This window comes from Acinonyx jubatus, chromosome B3 (genome assembly GCF_027475565.1).
Source record: "Acinonyx jubatus isolate Ajub_Pintada_27869175 chromosome B3, VMU_Ajub_asm_v1.0, whole genome shotgun sequence".
NCBI lineage: Eukaryota > Metazoa > Chordata > Mammalia > Carnivora > Felidae > Acinonyx > Acinonyx jubatus.
In genome coordinates, this window is record NC_069386.1 from 133805686 (window position 1) to 133823986 (window position 18301).

The 18301-nt window shown below is 37.3% G+C and overlaps 1 protein-coding gene across 6 annotated transcripts in view; it reads left to right on the plus strand.

Annotated features, from left to right (window-relative positions):
* The window catches only part of UNC79 (unc-79 homolog, NALCN channel complex subunit), a 315670-nt gene that overhangs the window by 42774 nt on the left and 254595 nt on the right, over positions 1-18301 (plus strand). For 2 of the 6 annotated variants that reach the window (XM_053224882.1, XM_053224884.1), the window contains exons 4-5: positions 7258-7305; positions 7554-8217. The exons of 2 other annotated variants lie outside the window; for them this stretch is intronic. Coding sequence is in view for 2 of the 4 variants with exons in the window: in XM_053224870.1 (XP_053080845.1) it covers positions 8381-8402 (22 nt within the window). In the remaining 2 variants the exon portion in view is untranslated. Of the gene's footprint in view, positions 1-7257; positions 7306-7553; positions 8218-8291; positions 8403-18301 lie in introns of those variants that run through there. 2 more of the 6 variants (XM_053224870.1, XM_053224881.1) reach the window with 1 other exon arrangement.

The window sequence follows — 18301 nt, forward strand, 5'->3', positions numbered from 1 at the left end:
ATGAATCACATTAATTGTTTTGCAGATATTGAACCAGCCTGCATCCCAGGTATAAATTCCACTTACCTGGTGAATAATTTTTTTAATGTATTACTGGATCCGGTTGGCTAATACCTTGTTGAGGATTTTTGCATCCATGTTCATCAGGGAAATTGGTCTATAGTTCTCCTTTTTAGTGGGGTGTCTGGTTTTGGAAGCAAGGTAATGCTGGCTTCATAGAATGAGTTCAGAAGTTTTTCTTCCATTTCCATTTTTTGGAACAGCTTCAAGAGAATAGGTGTTAATTCTTCCTTAGATGTTTGGTAGAATTCCCCTGGAAAGCCATCTGGCCCTGGACTCTTGTTTTTTTGGGAAATTTTTGATTACTAATTTGATTTCCTTATTGGTTATGGGTCTGTTCACATTTTCTATTTCTTCCTGTTTCAGTTTTGGTAGTGTATATGTGTCTAGGAATTTGTACATTTCTTCCAGATTGCCCATTTTATTGGCATATAATGGCTCATAATAGTCTCTTATTATTGTTTTTATTTCTGCTGTGTTGGTTGTGGTCTCTCCTCTTTCATTCTTGATTTTATTTATTTGGGTCCTTTCCTTTTTCTTTTTGATCAAACTGGCTAGTGGTTTATCAATTTGTTAATTCTTTCAAAGAACCAGCTTCTCATTTCATTGATCTGTTCTACTGTTTTTATGGTTTCGATGGCATTAATTTCTGCTCTAATCTTTATTATTTCCTGTCTTCTGCTGGTTTTGGGTTTTATTTGCTGTTCTTTTTCCAGCTCTTTAAGGCGTAAGGTTAGGTTGTGTATCTGAGATCTTTCTTCCTTCTTTAGGAAGGCCTGGATTGCTATATACTTTCTTCTTATGACCGCCTTTACTGCGTCCCAGACACAGTAAAGGCGGTCATAAGAGGTTTTGTGTTGTGGTGTTATCATATTCATTGGCTTCCATATACTTTTTAATTTCCTCTTTAACTTCTTGGTTAGCCCATTCATTCTTTAGTAGGATGTTCTTCAGTCTTCAAGTATTTGTTACCTTTACAAATTTTTTTGTGGTTGATTTCGAGTTTCATAGCATTGTGGTCTGAAAATATGCACGGTATGATCTTGATCTTTTTGTACTTGATTAGGGCTGATTTGTGTCCCAGTATATGGTCTATTCTGGAGAACATTCCATGTGCACTGGAGAAGAATGTATATTCTGCTGCTTTAGGATGAAATGTTCTGAATATATCTGTTAAGTCCATCCAGTCTAGTGTGTCATTCAAAGCCATTGTTCCCTTGTTGAGTTTTTGATTAGGTGATCTGTCCATTGTTGTCAGTGGGGTATTACTATGGATGAGTTTCTTTATGTTTGTTATTAATTGATTTATATATTTGGGTTCTCCCACATTTGCTACATAAATGTTTACAATTGTTAGGTCTTTTTGGTGGATAGACCCCTTGATTATGATATAATGTCCTTCTGCATCTCTTGATACAGTCTATATTTTAAAGTCTAGATTGTGTGATATAAGTATGGCTGCTCCAGCTTTTGTTGACCATTAGCATGATAGGTGGTTCCCCATCCCCTTACTTTCAATCTGAAGGTGTCTTTAGGTCTAAAGTGGGTCTCTCGTAAACAGCATATGGATGGATCTTGTTTTCTTATCCATGCTGTTACCCTATGTCTTTTGATTGAAGCATTGAGTCCATTGACGTTTAGAGTGAGTACTGAAAGATATGAATTTATTGCCATTATGTTGCTTGTAGAGTTGGAGTTTCTGGTGGTGTTCTCTGGTCCTTTCTAATCTTTGTTGCTTTTGGTCTTTATTTATTTATTTTTTATATTTTCATCTTTTCTCCTCTCAGAGAGTCCCCCTTAAAATTTCTTGCAGGGCTGGTTTAGTGGTCACAAACTCCTTTAATTTTTGTTTGTTTGAGAAACTTTTTATCTCTCTTTCTATTTTGAATGACAGCCTTGCTGGATAAAGAATTCGTGGCTGCATATTTTTCTGATTCAGCACATTGAATACATCCTGCCACTCCTTTCTGGCCCGCCAAGTTTCTGTGGATCGGTCTGCTGCAAACCTGATCTGTCTTCCTTATAGGTTAAGGACTTTTTTTCCCCTTGCTGCTTTCATGATTCTCTCCTTGCCTGAGTATTTTGTGAATTTGACTATGATATGCCTTGTTGATGGTCAGTTTTTGTTGAATCTAATGGGAGCTGGACATGATTTTCTTTGTATTTCTCCTGCTTAGATGTTTTCAGGGCTTCTTCAATCTGTAAATTTTATTTCACCAAATTGGGTTATTTTTTTCAGCCAGTATTTCTTTAAGTGTTTTTTTTTCTGCCTGTTCTATCTTTTCCTTCTATGACTAATACTACACATGTGTTAGACATTTTGCTAATGACCCAAAGGTCCCAAGGGTATGTTCATTTTGTACCATCTTTCCCCTCTCTCTTCTTCATATTAGGCAATTTCCATAAATTTATATTCAGGTTTACTATTTCATCTATTTTATGTCATAAGCCCACCCAAGTAAAATTTTAATTAGAAATGCTGTATTTTTATGTTCTAAAGTTTCCAGTTGGCTCTTTTATTAAAAAAACTTTCGGGGGGCGCCTGGGTGGCACAGTCGGTTAAGTGTCCGACTTCAGCCAGGTCACGATCTCGCGGTCCGTGAGTTCGAGCCCCGTGTCAGGCTCTGGGCTGATGGCTCAGAGCCTGGAGCCTGTTTCCGATTCTGTGTCTCCCTCTCTCTCTGCCCCTCCCCCATTCATGTTCTGTCTCTCTCTGTCCCAAAAATAAATAAACGTTGAAAAAAAAAAAACTTTCGGGGCTCCTGGGTGGCTCAGTTGGTTGAGAGACCGACTTCGGCTCAGGTCGTGATCTCATGGTTTGTGAGTTCGAGCCTCTGTGGTGACAGCTCAGTGCCTGGATCCTGCTTCTGATTCTGTGTCTCCCTCTCTCTCTGCCCCTCCCTCACTCATGCTCTGTCTCTCTCTGTCTCAGAAATAAATAAACATTAAAAAAATTTTTAAAAAACCTTTCTATTTCTCTGCTGGCATTCATATCTTTTCACTCATTATGTGCATATTTTCTTTTGCCTCACTAAGCAGAATTAGGTTTTCAAATCCTTGTCTGCTAATTCCAACTCTGGATCTTGTTTTTTCTTTTTTCTTTTTTTTCTTGAGAAAAGATCCTATTCTTTATGTGTCAAATAAGTTTGAATTGTATTCTGGACATTGTGAATGTTATGCTGTGAAGATTCTGTATTTTGTTATTTTCCTCTAAAAGGTGTTGATTTTTTTTTTTTTTAGTAGATAATTTAAATAGAGTAAAACTACAAACTAACTTTTTGGTGGCAGCTTAAGTCTGAGTTTAGTTCTTTTATTCCTATCTGCATTGTCATTGTTTGCACACAGTTCTGCATGTGTATGGTTCAGGGATCAGCTAGAGATTTGGACAGAGACACATAATTTACATTTCCTTCTCTCTGGCTCTCACTTTTTTGCAGTTCCCCTTTCCATTTCCAGTAGATATGGTTGTTTTAAACTCTGTGCTTTGGTAATTCAGACCAAAAATATCTGTGAGCAAGCTATTGGAATTTTAGCCACCCTGTGTGGCACAAACTGAAGCCATCATCCAGTCTAAAAGCAATAGAGAATGGAAACCCATATTCCTGTGCCATTTACTTCTTGCAAGTGTTATCATCTCTCTAGAATCTACCTGCTTTTGGTTGGTCTTCAATTGCTTCAGGTAAGTTATGTTTTGTTTTGTTTTTGTATTTTATTCAGTTTGTAGCTGTTATCTTTGAAAGGGTAGGTCCAGGAATCATTTATTTGGCCATACTGCAAGTGGAACCTGGAGGGGAGTACAGGTTGATACAATAGTTTTAGTGAGAAATTTGGCAATAGCTAGCAAAAGTTGAAGTTTAGAATATCCTAAAACAAATTTTTGCACATATATACATATGTAAGAATGATCATTGCATTTTTTTTTGGTAATAGGAAAAAATGGCAAAATAACCCATATGTTCATCAATAAGACAGGAGGTAAATAAATTGTGGGATATTTATAAAATGAAATCCTATACAATATTAAAGATGAATAAACTAGTGCTATATGTGCCAATGTGATTAAGTCAAATTCGATGTTGACTGAAAAGTGTTAACTCTCAGAAAGATATGTATGGTATAGTATTAATTATATAAATTTAAAAAATATGTGAAACAATTCATATAGTTTGGGCTGCAGATATATATATAGTATGTCTGTAGCTACCCTATCTGAAATTTTACCCTACCCAGAATTCCAATCTCTTTAAACATTTCCTATCTTGTTTACCTGGGGTAGCATTTTTTCTTTTATGCAATTATCAGTTTTTAGTGTTCTATATGTTTACCTCATTTAATTTTTTTTTTTCTTCTACACTAGACTATTAGCTCCATGAAGGCAGAGATTGGTGTTTTCTTTGTTCTCTATAGTATCTCCAGGGATATATATATATATATATATATATATATATATATATATATATATGGTATTCAATAAGTATTTGCTGAATGAATAATTGAATAGTATAGATATATGAAGGTTTGATTAACTACAAAGTTAGAAAAGTTTTATGGGGGCTTCTCATGAATCTAAAATGTTTCATTTCTTGGGGCACTTGGCTGCCTCAAGTTTGTAGAGCATGTGACTCTTGATCTTGGGGTTGTGAGTTTGAGCCCTACACTGGTTGTAGATATTACTTAAAAAAAATCTAGGGGTGCCTGGGTGGCTCAGTCGGTTAAGTGTCTGACTTCAGCTCAGGTCATGATCTTGCACTTTGTGGGTTTGAGTCCCTCATCCGGCTCTGTGCTGACAGCTCAGAGCCTGGAGCCTGCTTCGGATTCTGTGTCTCCCTCTCTTTCTGCGTCTCTCCTGCTCATGCTCTGTCTCTCTCTGTCTCTCAGAAATAAACGTTAAAAAATTTTTTTAAAATCTTAAAAAAATAAAATGTTTTATTTCTTTTAAATAAAGTATCTAATGAAAATATGACTATATTAAGATCTAATGGCACTGGGTAGTGGCAAAAGTTGTGGTTATATTGTTTTTTATATTTTTATGTGGGAAATAACTTCATTAAACAAAAGGACACCAAAAGGTTTGGGGAAGATTTTTCAGAACATGGTAGTATAGAACTTAAGGGAAGAGGTGGTTTTAAAAATGAATAGGGAGATATTTGAAATGCTGGAATTAGTCATCAAGAGATAAGATAATTGTAATAGAGTATTAGGAAATTATTAGTGACTATTGAAAGAAACTGTTTCAGCAAAAGTTGCTAATAGGTGCGATGCTGAAGAAATGGAGACAGTAGGTGGAGAAATGGAGATCACTTATTCGCTATTATGATAGGTACAGCTTTTCCAGGATTCATGTTTGTGACCAGAATGGGACAATCCATTGAAAAGATAGAGACTTAAAATGTTGGAAAGACAGGACAATTCATGGGAGCATTTTTAATTAGAGGTATAGTTTTAGAAAAGGGCATTTCACCTGGCAATGAGGAGAGGCACTCCTTTTGCAGTAGAATAAAAGAAACAAAGGTTGACACAGGTAGGTGGAGACAAAGGGAAGTAGAGGTTCATCTTTGTTTGAAGTAGTAATTTACGCCCTCTGTTGGAGTGGAGAAAGTGGATAATGGATATGATCCAGGTTAGTGAATTAGCTCAATAGGCATGTTAGAAGGTTGAGGTTGTAAGAGCCTAGGTTGTTAATTAGGGTATCAATTATACAGATGATTTCAGGCTTTGAAGGGTTTGAAACAGTCAGAACTAGCCTTAATGGAATGGGTACATTTCAATGGCTTGAACAGTAATGCTAACAAAAGCAAACACATGTGTCAAGGATTATTCTAGATTCTCATGTCATTAAAATGTGTCAAGGATTATTCTAGATTCTTTGTGTATACTCATTTAATCCTGACAACAACCTTTGAGGTAGCTATATTATTATGAGTATTTTGCAGGTGAGAAAAATTGAGACAGAGAAGAAACTTGTTTAAGGTCACACTGAAGCAGAGCTGGAAGTCAAACTCAGGCTATCTAACTCCTGAGTCTGTACCCCTTAACAATGTTACACTCTCAGTGGGGTAGTAGGAGGTTTTAATTCATGACAAACAGCAAGATTAGTAAGCAGGCCATGGAAGAGTATTTTCCAACACATTGTTGCTTTCTTTCTGGGTTACCCATAGGACACCATTAAATTTTTTTCCAATTGTTTTCTTTATCAAAGCCTCAAGCCTTCCAGAAATTTCTGAGTAAATCATTGAGCCTTCTTTTAATCACACAAAATATTTGATATCTTCAAAGATTTATATTATATTCATATTTTCTTTCAGAATGGTTCTAGCTTATTTTTACCCCAAATTAACTCGTCAGCATTATTCTTTACACCATCATTTATCTTTGACTGAAAAATGGAACTTCTCTGGGATGTAATTTTAGGAATGAACAATGGTGTAGGGTGATCAGCCTGGTTAGGAAGACCAACCTGTCAATCAGTGATGTGATTTAGTCTTAGTTGTGTATACACCCCAAAGAGCTAAATTGTTAACATTTTTGCCACTATTATAGAGCTTTGCCACTGTGTGTGCCATCATAATGGGCAGTTTCCTTGCTGTCAGAAGACTTTTTCAGGCTATTATATGTGGTCACATATTTTTTTCTTAATTGTCAAAGATTTATTTTGAATGTGTTGTATGTATCATATTCAATTTAACATCCTTTTCCCTAAAATAAGGATTATGCTTTTTAAGTTTTTTATTTTCTAATTGTTAAATTATTTTTATTTAAACATTTTATTTATTTAAATAATCTCTGTACCTAACGTGGGGCTTGAACTCACAGCTCAGAGATCGAGTCGCATGCTCTTCCAACTGACTCTGCCAGGCGCCCCAAGGATTATTCTTTTTTGGTGAGATGGAAAAATATTGATATTGATTTAGTCACCACAGTTATTAGCACTGAAAACAATTGCTCAACTCTTACAGTATTGTTTCCATAGCTTTTGCTAAATCAACGTGCTTTGATCATTGCTTCTTAGCTTTCACAAATTATTTAGGTTATTTGAATTAAAGAGTGGTCACAGCGGTTGGCAAATGTACAGTACATTAGTTTTAAAAAGACTTCAACTAAAAGGACTTTAATTTAGAAGGACTTTCACATCCATGATCATTTGATCTGCCCAATAAGTCTTTCAGCGACCAAGCAGGTTTTATTCTCATTTTACAGATGCAGAACCTGAGACTCAAGGACATTAAAAGATTGGTCCTAAAATGAGTAAGTCTTGAATCTGGTTCTGCCTGACTCTAAGTCCAGGCTCAGAACGTCCCTCCACTCCGCAGTTGATTCTTTAAGTATCTTCTATTAACATGTATGATGCCCCTTTCCATTGGCTTCATTTGGTTTTTCAGCAGTGCCACGTGCCAATTTCCTCACGTGCCAATTTACATTCTGGGGGGTTGCAAGGGAACACACCTGGGTTCCTTGTCTCTAATCTTTCATTTTTCTTTTCTGTGGCCCTCCAGCTTCACCTTCCGTGGAATTCTCCTCCTTCCTTTGCCCCAACTTTTTAAGTCGTCTCCCAGCTCCCGGGCAGTGGGACCTCCCATACTAATCATCAGCAGGAGAGCCCATCAGAGAGGGGAGGCAGAGGGCACGGACCGCAGCACGCCGGGAAGCCATGCTGAGGGTTACTTGTGCATTTCCTTCTTCGCGGTCCTCTGGAGCGTCCTCGCCGCCCTCCGGCCCCGGCTGTCTCCAGCCCGCCCCGGATCCGCCTCCCCCTCCTTCCTCCGGGAGGTTGAGACCAAGCGTGGGACGCACTTGTGTCCCTCTCCGGTCACCTCGTTGAGGCACCGGGGCTGCTCCCGGAGCAGGATTTACAGGCCCGGAGAACGCCAATGGGAGATCCAAATGGTCGGGGACTCCGGCACTTTAAGAGGCTTTTCTCTGGGAAACACCCGTCCCCTCCGAGCGCCTTATGAATGGAAATACTCCTCCCCCGGTCGAGCCCATTTTCCCATTTCACCAGGAGCCGCGGGTTGCTCTCTCCTTTCGGTCTCCCCGCCCACATCAACGCGGGCAGCTCCAGGAGGGGACGGACAGGAAGCCTTTGGCCGCCTATTAAATCCCACCCATTTCTCCGGGGGCGATTTCCTAACCTTCCGGGACCGAATTCTGCAATTTGATGTGCGTTTTGTCCGAATGGTAGCGACACGGGCCTAAGGGAGGGGGAAAGCGAGGGGGTGGGGGGTGGGGGGTATGCGCTCTTTTCCTCGCAACATCGCTGGCGGAGCGAGGGAGCTCACACGACACAGATTTTGGGGCAAAGCCTTTCCATCTGGACAGCACCATGTCCACCAAAGCGGAGCAGTGTAAGTAGCAGCCGGCCCGGCGTTCCGGCCCGGCCTCCGGCTGGGAGCTATTGCAGTTGCGGCGTTTGCGGCTGCCGGGAGACCTTGGCATCGTGCTGGTGCGGGGGTGGGGGCTGAGGTTGGGGCGGGTGGGGGGTGGGGGGCGGAAGAGAAAGTGGGGGAGGGTGGACGTGGATGGCAACGCGGCGCTGTCCCCGGTGCTGAAAAATAATGCTGTCTTCTCGGGCTTGTGGTGGGGTTTCGCAAGACTGAAAGACCCTGCGAAATGAAATTGAAATGGGGTCATTCTCGGGAAAAAGAGGCCTCATATCTTTCAAATAAACATTTCAGTATCTCTTGTTGGAGTGGGGGAAGGGGGGGCAGCGGCAAATCAGGGGCGGGGAACTGTCAGTGCAACCAAAGCCTGCCTGGCCTTCTGAGCATGCCCAGTTCTAGGTGCTGGAGCCATCGGGGAGTTTGAGTCTGCAGTTTCCACTTCGGGTTGGAGAGGCAGGAAAGGAGAGAAGGGAGAGGGAGCCGGGAGTCAGGCAGAATTCTGGACCAGTGTGAGGAAAATCAACTCCTGAATACCTACACTAATGCAAAAACTAACCCCAACCACAGGTTAAAGCAAGAGTTGGTGCTTTGCATGAAGGTGAAAGGGGCTCTGAGAAAATGATCTAATTATTTTTCCAAAGAGGTTTCCTTTGTAGGGAAGCTCACACAAACTACAACAAATAGCAAGAGGATTTTAGTTGTCTCAGTGTGTTTGGTTGGAAACAACCTGCTAACTCCTTGTGGACAGAGGAAGTTTCTAATATGCTTCCTATAGCCTCTCTTATTGCAGTGCGCATTTGTAGGCCGGTGGTATGTACTTCGTAGGTTGATTAATGTGAAATCTTTTCCCGAGTGCACTTGAGGGATTCAGGAACTTAGTTTTTGTAAGTAAAAGATATTTTTATTAAGCAATGAGTTTGAATTTTTAACAAATATGCCAGAACTGGTTCATCTAATTGACTCTTGTTTCTCTCAAAGAAGTACACAGTTAAGTTGATAATGCTGTCCCGTCACTACTTAAGTCTTTGTATTTCTTTTTTTGGAATGGCTATAAAAACCATTTTGTGAGACACCCGACACAGTAGTCTCATTATTGTGGGGCAGTATGTTGTATATGATATGCATATGCAGTGTGCCACTTATTCACCAGATAGATGAAATGAACTGAAGGCTCACAGAATTCCCAGATTGATGGTTCATTAGAGATTCTCTATGCCCACCTACCATCCAGTGCTTGTACCTCTTAACAATGTTATTTTTGGAATCTGGAACATCTGGTTTGAATCCTAGTTCTGCCATTTACTGTGTGACCTTGGGCAAGATAATTGATGTCTCTAAACTTTATTTCCTCATCTGTAAACCTGGGGTAATTATGCTGATGGCGTTGTGATTATAAATGAGGGAATACACATGGAAGATTGAGTAGTGAGCCTAGCACATAAAAGAACTCAAGAAATGATAGCTCTTCCCTCTTAATATTCCATCTCTTCTAAACAGAAAGTTCTTTTGTGAATTTTTTGGCCTGTTTTTAAAAGTTAAATCTAAACCTCAAAGAAAAATTTTGCTTCCACATAGGATTTCAAACAAATTGAATGCATTATGTTTTGAGTAATGGTAACATAGTTGGAATCAGTGTGAACTTTCCACTTAAGAATATCACACCCTTGAAGGTTTTATTATAGTATGTTGTTAAAAAAACCACCACCTGTCATTTGATTTTATAGTTACATATTATGTAACTTCAAGTTAAAACCAGTGAGTATTACTGTCTTTTTTCTGTGTTTTCGTTTCCTTGTTATATTTGAGATGCACTGGATGCATTGTCTTGTCTCTTTCCTGGGCAGTTAATGCCAGGATGAATAAAATCTACTGGTGGATTTGGTTGTGTAGTGCAGGTAGTGTGTAGTTAAGAAGCTATTTTAGAAGTGTTTGTAAAACAGATTTTTTTTCCCTCTGTAGATAATGGAAAGGACACCATATTTGAAGTTAGAACATGTGGATTTGAGTTTTTCATGCCCTTCTGATTAACTGTGAGACACGGGGCAATTAACTTAATACTTTAGTGCCTCAGAGTTTCCATCTATGAATTACGGGATAATAGTAGCAGCTTTATTTGTCCTAAGTGTTCTGTTCTGGAAGGCAAAGAAGGTAAATGGGAATAGGCTGTGAAAAGGATAAAGATGTTTTGGGTGTTTTGAGGTATCTTTATTTATAGTGAAGGGAAGTTAAAAATTTCTTTTTTTTCTGTTTTACATGCACTAACATGAATGTATTGTCACTTGAGTGCACATTGTATACCTGAAAATAGAGCAAACACATGAAAATCTGCATGGTTGATGTTCATGAAGGGTGAATACTTTTTAATAAAGAGAAGTTGCAGATTTGTGGTATTTTATGCTTGGACTTAGTAGGAATATGGCTAGAAGGAAGGAGAAAGAAGGGAAGGCTACGATATTTTTCTCTCCTACTGGATGCGAAGACCACCAGAACAGGAGAGAACTAGAGAGTTTATTTATCCTCTGAATTCAGGATTATGCACAGTACCACTTGTCTAAGGACCAAGAGGAAGAATGAGGTTTAATATAATGTCACAATATTATTTCTATTGCTCTTCTTCCTGAGGCGTCTTGATGTAGGTAGAGGTTTCACTGGTGCAGGAAGTGGAGATAGTTTGGTTGAACCAGCAAGAGGAAGCACTTGCATTTCAACCCAAACAGATTACGTGATTTACCTTTGAGATGTAATGTATCACAGATATGTGAAAAATGATTTTATTTTTATGTAGTGATATTTTCTTGTGTGAAATAAGTAATAATGATGAAAGAGAGACTAGTATTAGCTAGGATATAGTTTGGAGCTGTTTTTATACATTCACTCTGTTTCCTGTATAATGTACAGAACATCATAACAGAAGATGAAAGCTTCCTAGCAATTTCTTAAGGCGACTGCACAGAGCTAAAACTTTATTCCTCCAAATGCTTCTTTTTCTTACAACATTCACTGTAGTGAAAATGTTTTTGTAGTTTCTGTAGAATCTGAAATGATTCTTTTATTTGGGGTTCTAAGGAATCCACCTCCTCTCCCTTTCTCTGTCTTCTAAGAGTTAAAATGGAATAATCTGGAGTACTTTGGATGTGCTCTTTCAAAAGAAGCATCTTTCAGTAACAGCAGAAGTTGAGTTGGGGTTCTAGAATCAGACTGCTGCCTAAGTATAAATTCTGGCCCTGCTTCTTGGAATCTCTGTGACCTTAGACAAGTTAACTCAACCTTTCTAAGCCTTGACTGTATTATCTATAAAATGGGGATAGTCATAGTTGTTGTGAAGATTAAAATGAGGTGATCCATGGAAAAGTGCTTAGCACAGAATCTTGGCACGTAATGAGGGGTTAATAAATGTTAGCTATTATTATCATCATCATCAAGTATAAAATCTTATGCTTGCTGCTAAAATGAGGATAATTATAAATTTGGATCTACTCACCCCCCCAGAGTGTAGCAGAAAAAAAAAGTAACCATGATATTATTTAAATGGGACATGGTCTATTGGACTATTTTTTATTCTCCTTTCCTTGTCTCTGGGTCTCCTCTACAGCAGTCAGCCTAACCCATTTTAAGTGGGAGGAGATTTCTGCATGGCAATTCCTTGACTTGGTATATCTAGCAAGGCACTGGCTAATCATCTAAACAGAGGATTTCTAAAGCATGAAATCCCTATCCATCACTTTTTGTATTATAATGATGGTGTAGTAGCTGATAAACACAAATCACTTATATAAATATCCATCAAAATGTTTGTCAATTTTGGAAATTAGCCTGCTGAGTATAAATTCAAAAAAGCTAATTATAGAAATGTGAATATATGCTATTTTTAATGTGCTTATCCTACTCATCTTAAAAAATTTTTTTTGAATGTTTATTTTTGAGAGAGAGAGAGCATGAGCTGTGAAGGGGCAGAGAGAGAGGGGAACAGAGGATCCAAAGGGGCCTCTGTGCTGATAGCAGAGAGCCTGATGTAGGGCTCAAATTCATGAACTGTGAGATCATGACCTGAGCTGAAGTCAGATGCTTAACCGACTGAGCCATCCAGGTGCCCCAGTCCTACTCAACATCTTTATCTTAGTAACTAAAAGTCTTTTTGATTATATGAAAAACACTTTTAAGAGTAGAGGTAATTAGCACTATGAATTGAAGTTGAACTTGGCCCTGTCCCATGCATCTTTAAGGGTCATATTTAGAGAAATTGAGGGGCGCCTGGGTGGCTTGTTCGGTTAAGCGTCCGACTTCGGCTCAGGTCATGATCTCACGGTCCGTGAGTTCGAGCCCCGCGTCGGGCTCTGTGCTGACCGCTCAGAGCCTGGAGCCTGTTTCGGATTCTGTGTCTCCCTCTCTCTCTGCCCCTCCCCTGTTCTTGCTCTGTCTCTCTCTGTCTCAAAAATAAATAAACGTTAAAAAAACTAAAAAAAAAGAGAAATTGATAGTTAAAAAATTATTTTATGTACATTATATTACTGTAAATAGAATATTGCTGTATTACTAATATTATTATAATAGAAAAACACCTCTTTGAATAGTACTGCAACTTGTAGTCATTTAGAAATCTTGGCACAACAACATTGCTAACCTCATAGAGAAAACTAGTTTTATTCACACATACAAAAATTGGAATATGGTTATTAGCCGTGTTTGTGGTAGCAAAAAGAGCACATGGTTTTTAGCTCTTGTCTTACATGGTTTCTCTGCATCATTTGACAGTAGTTGCCACATTTTAAATTTGAACTCTTCTTCTTTCTTTTCTGGCTGTTCCTACTCAGATTATTTCCCTTAGGGCTATTTTCTTCTCCCTATTTTTTATGAACAGCATTTTGTCATTAGGTTCCCCCCTCCTTTTTTAAATTGCACAGGTTCTTGGTTTCATTCACTTTCATCAGTTATCACCTCTATGTGGATGGCACCCAAATACAAGTTTAAAGTCTAAACATGTCTCTTGAACAAAAGCCTCTATCTCTATCCAGGCATCCTATAGTCATCTCAAACCCAAACTCTTTGTCTTCTCCCTCATGCTTGTACTTCTTTGGGTATTACTCATTTTAATGAATAGCACTACCATCTACCCATTCACCCAAGTGAAAAAACTGGGGAGTCTTCTTAAACTTCTCCTACTCTCTGTTATTACAGAGATACAACAAATCACCAACCCCTGTTGATTCTAGCCCATGCAACTAAATTGCTGCCCAACTCTTTGATCTACTTATTTTGGATTTTTTTTTCCAGTTCCTCCAATGTACTGTTTTCTTTTTGCCTCAAATGCTTTCTTTTTCTCCATGCCCTCTTCTTTGCCTTTCTTTTGTCCAGTACTTAGCTTGGAAGCCCTGCCTGATTGCCAGTCTCCCCTTGTACGCCCCTCTCGTGTACTCACACTGTATGGAATAATTTGTTTTCTTGTTAGGTGACCTCATTTACTTTATGTATAGACTGTATTATGTTCATTTTTGTGTCTCCAGTGTGCAAACACCATTGTCTAGGGCACAGTGTATGCACAAAAGCTGTTTCTTCAAAGTAAAAATGATTGAGAGTGCATTAAATGTCTTTTTATAAAGAAGGATTACATAATCCAATTTTTGGATACATTAATTTGAAGATTTCATATTTTTGTTAATGTGAAGTTTTGCACTCAGTACAATGTGAATATAAACTATACAGAATGCATGCTTTTCAATTGGATTTACAAGTAAATAAAAATACACTTTAAAAGTATGTAAAACATATTTGCTAAATCAAATTTTATAGTATTTATATAACAAGTTATACTTTTTCTGAATGTTAATTGTGTTTTTGCTTCTTTCTCATTAGCTAAAATTTTCTGTTACTATATTCAGCATAATAGTTATGATTCCTAATTGGTAGACAATCTTAGTACATAGCCAACTGTTTTTCTTATGATAAAGTGACAATACATTTGAAGTTGGGGACTTGTGATGCTGTAATTTAATGTGGATCCTTTGATAATACATCTGTTCAAGTTTTATGTATTGATTACTCAACCTATAAGTAGGCTTTACATTGGGATTTTCATTTTATAGTATTGTTGTGTTGTAAACTCACACTTATTGCTTATATTCTGAAAAGATAGGAGTAGCTATTCATAGATGAGCACATATATTGGCTTAGAACTGAAATGTTTATTGCATCAAGAAGTACATTAAGCAAAATGTATTTTTATCAATAAGCTTGCTTTCTATAGTATGTGTCGCGACCGGCGCGACAAACACCGAGGTCAGGCTGAGACCGGGTCGAGCAATGTTCCCCGTTGACTCAAGCCAACCAGTATGGAAAGCTCAACCATTTTATTTAGAATTTTTAGTTTTTTTCAATTCATATGTTATATTTTTGTCTTGTTTTTCTCTTCTTTTGTGGTACCAAGCAATCCATTTTTCATCAACTTGTCCATTCACTTACTTAGCAAATATTTATTGAGTGTTTACAATGTGTCAGACTCTGTACTAGGTTTTAGAGGAGATTACAGTTGAGTACTCAGGGGCATCCCACTTTGCTGAGGTGTATATACTCTATTTTCAGCTTTCCTTTGATACGCTGTCTAGGTCCCTAAAAATAATAGGAAATTGATGAACTTGTCATGACTTATTCATAGAGAGACAATGCTTGCTCCTTGTGACCATTATTGCTTTTGTTGTTATTGTTGTTGTTGTTCTTACTGGAGGCTAAAATTTTTGTAGAGAATCTTGTTAGAATCCCTGGCTGCCACTCAGCATTGTTCTCATTTTCTGGACTTTTCTGGTTATTCTTTCTCAATCTGCCAAATTAATTTTATAATAAAGTTATATATCTCCAGAAAAAAGCCTGATAGCATTTTTATGACTATCACATTAAAATTAGAAAATAACTTATGTAGGGAGAACTAATATCTTTAGGATACTGAATCTTACTTTTAAAAATATTTATTTATTTAGAGAAAGAGAGAGTGAGAGAGAGAGTGTGTGTGCGCGAGCAGGGAAGGGGCAGAGAGAGATGAGAGAGAGAATCCCAAGCAGGCTCTGTGCTGTCAGAGTAGAGCCCCATATGGGGCTCGAACTCACCAACCGTGAGATCATGATCTGAGCTGAAATCAAGATCATGATCTGACTGAGCCACCCAGGTGCCCCAGGATATTGAATCTTATCTAACAACATGATATGTTTTTCCGTTTGTTCAAGTCTTTTCATGCCTTTTTAGGGATGCTTTGGAACTTTTTGTTAACCTTATGTTTAGTATTTTCTTTTTTTTCTATCATAATTGGGGTCTATCTTCCATCTCTGATTTTTTACATGAAGGCTATTGATCTTTGTATGCAAATTTTATAATCCTACTTTACTAAATGATCTTTGTGTAGCAGTTTGCCATTTATTTTTGGGGGAGTTTTCAATGTATATATAATTATACGGTCTGTGAACAACAGGAAATAATTTTATCCTTTCTTTTCTATCCAATTCTTATATCTTGAATTGCTTTCTCTTTTCTAATTGCATTGGTGAATATCTCCAACACAATGTTAAATATGGTGTAGATAGTGGGTATTTTTGCCTTGTTTTTAATTTTCGTAGGAAAGCTTCTAGTATTTCTCTTTTAAATAAGCTATTATTTGGGGCTGAGATAATTTACTAACGAAGTATCCATCAATTTCTATGTTATTGAGCTTTTTACAAAAACTTGACTGGTGCTGAGTTTTCTATATTTTTGGAAGCCATATGACCTCTCTTAACTTTATGAATATGCTGGGTTAGATTTTGTCATATTTTATTTAATAATTTTTGCATTGATATTCATGAGTTATATTGGTCCACAGGTTTTTAAAACAATTATTTATAGACGTGTCTGGGTAGCTCAGTTGGTGAAGCCCCTGACTCTTGATTTTGGCCCAGGTCACAATCTCACCAACTGTGAGCTGGAGCTCCGCATCGGGCTTTGTGCTGAGAGCCTGCTTGGGATTCTGTCTCTCGCTGTCTCTGTGCCTTTACCCTACTTGTGTGCTGTCTCTCTCCCTTTCAAAATAAATAAATTTAAACTTAAAAAAAAATTTATGTATTCATTCATTCATTCATTCATTCATTCATTTATTTTTGTAGGGGTGGAGGTTGGGAGCAGTTCTAGTCAGGATCTGAGAACATTGTTGTATTCGCTATGGAAAATGAGTTTGGAAGTTTTCCTTCTTTTTATGCTCTGGAATGATTAAAGTAACATTGGGGTTACCTGATCTTTAAGTTTGTTAGAGTTCCCTTGTGAAACCATCTGGCTTGGTGCTCTTTTGTAGTGGAACTCTAACTTCTTTCTCTATGTCCTCTATGACTCTTATTCTGTTTAGAATTTCTGTTTCTACTGGGGTCTATTTTGGTAGGTTTTATTTCTTTAAAACATTATTCATGTCATCCAAGTTTTCAAATTTGTTTGCATAAAATTTTGCAAAAGAGTCTCTTAGAACTTTTCTAAAAATTTTCTTTATTTTGACTTCCTTGTCATTTCAATTGTTGTGCTTTTAATGCTATATACTTATGTTTTCTCTTGACTACCCCCTCCCTCCTTTTGTCATGATGGAATTAGTGGTTTGTCCATTGTTGCTTTCTTTTCTAGGGAACTAGTTTTTGGATTTATGTATTGATTCTACTGGTTTTTTTTTTTGGTTTCTAAATTAACTTGTGCCATTTATTATTAATTCTCCTTTTCCTTGATTTCTTTGTTTTATTTTGGTGTTCCCTAGAAGGCTTTTTGAGTCGGGTGCTAATTTATTTATTTTAATATTTTCTATATAGGCATTTCATGCTATGTATTTTTCTTTGATCCCTCCTTTCTCTGTAGCCTACAGATTCTGATAATGTCAGGCTTTAATTATCATTTTCAAGAAATTCTACAGTTTAATTTTGTATTTTGCCTTTGATCCAAGAGTTGCTTAAAAGTGGAAGGATATTTTAGTTTTTTAAAATTTTGTTATTTATTTCTATTTTTGCATTATAATCTGAGGATGATATTTGCATTATTTCTATTCTTTGGACCTTACTGTGGTTTTCTCTGTGGCCTAAGATTTAGTCAGTTTTTGTGAGTATTCTGGGTGTACTTGAAAAGAAGTTGTAATCTCTATTACTGGGGCTCAGAGTTTGATGTAGATCTATAAGATCTATCTTATTTATGTTGTTTAGGTCTTCTGTACCTTTATTAATTTTTCATCTGCTTGATCTTGGATTGTGAGAGGTATGTTAAAGTCTATTATTAATGTGTTTTTGTCTATTTCTCCTTTCATCTCCTGTAGGTTGCTGCTTAATGAAGGCTATTGCTGTGTTATTGGGTGCATAAATGTTAATAATTATAATATCTTCATTGTGAATTGTAGACTTAAGCATTATGAAGTGTTCTTCTTTATACATTTTAATGCTTTTGGGTCTCAATTCCACCCTGTTGGATATCAAGATTATGAACCCTATTTTCTTTTATTTGTGTTTGCCTGATATATCTTTCTCCATCCTTTTATTTTTAACTCTTTTGAATCTCTTTGTTTTAGGTATGTCTCTTGTATTCTGCATAGTGTTGGATTTTGCTTTATTAGACAATCTGAAAATCCTTTTCTTTCAATAGGTGAGTTAAGTCCATTTACATCTATTGATATCATTAATATGTTTGGCCTCAGTTCTATCAAATTGTTTTATTTTTATATCTTTTGTATCTGTGCTTTTTCATCATACAGTGGGTTTTATCTGCTTGTGTGTTTCATTGGTTAACTTTTTACTGATACCTTTATATACCATTAGTCCATTTTTGGGGGGCATACTTATTGGTTGCCTACATTAAACAACACTGAAATTATCTGGTAACCTCTTCTC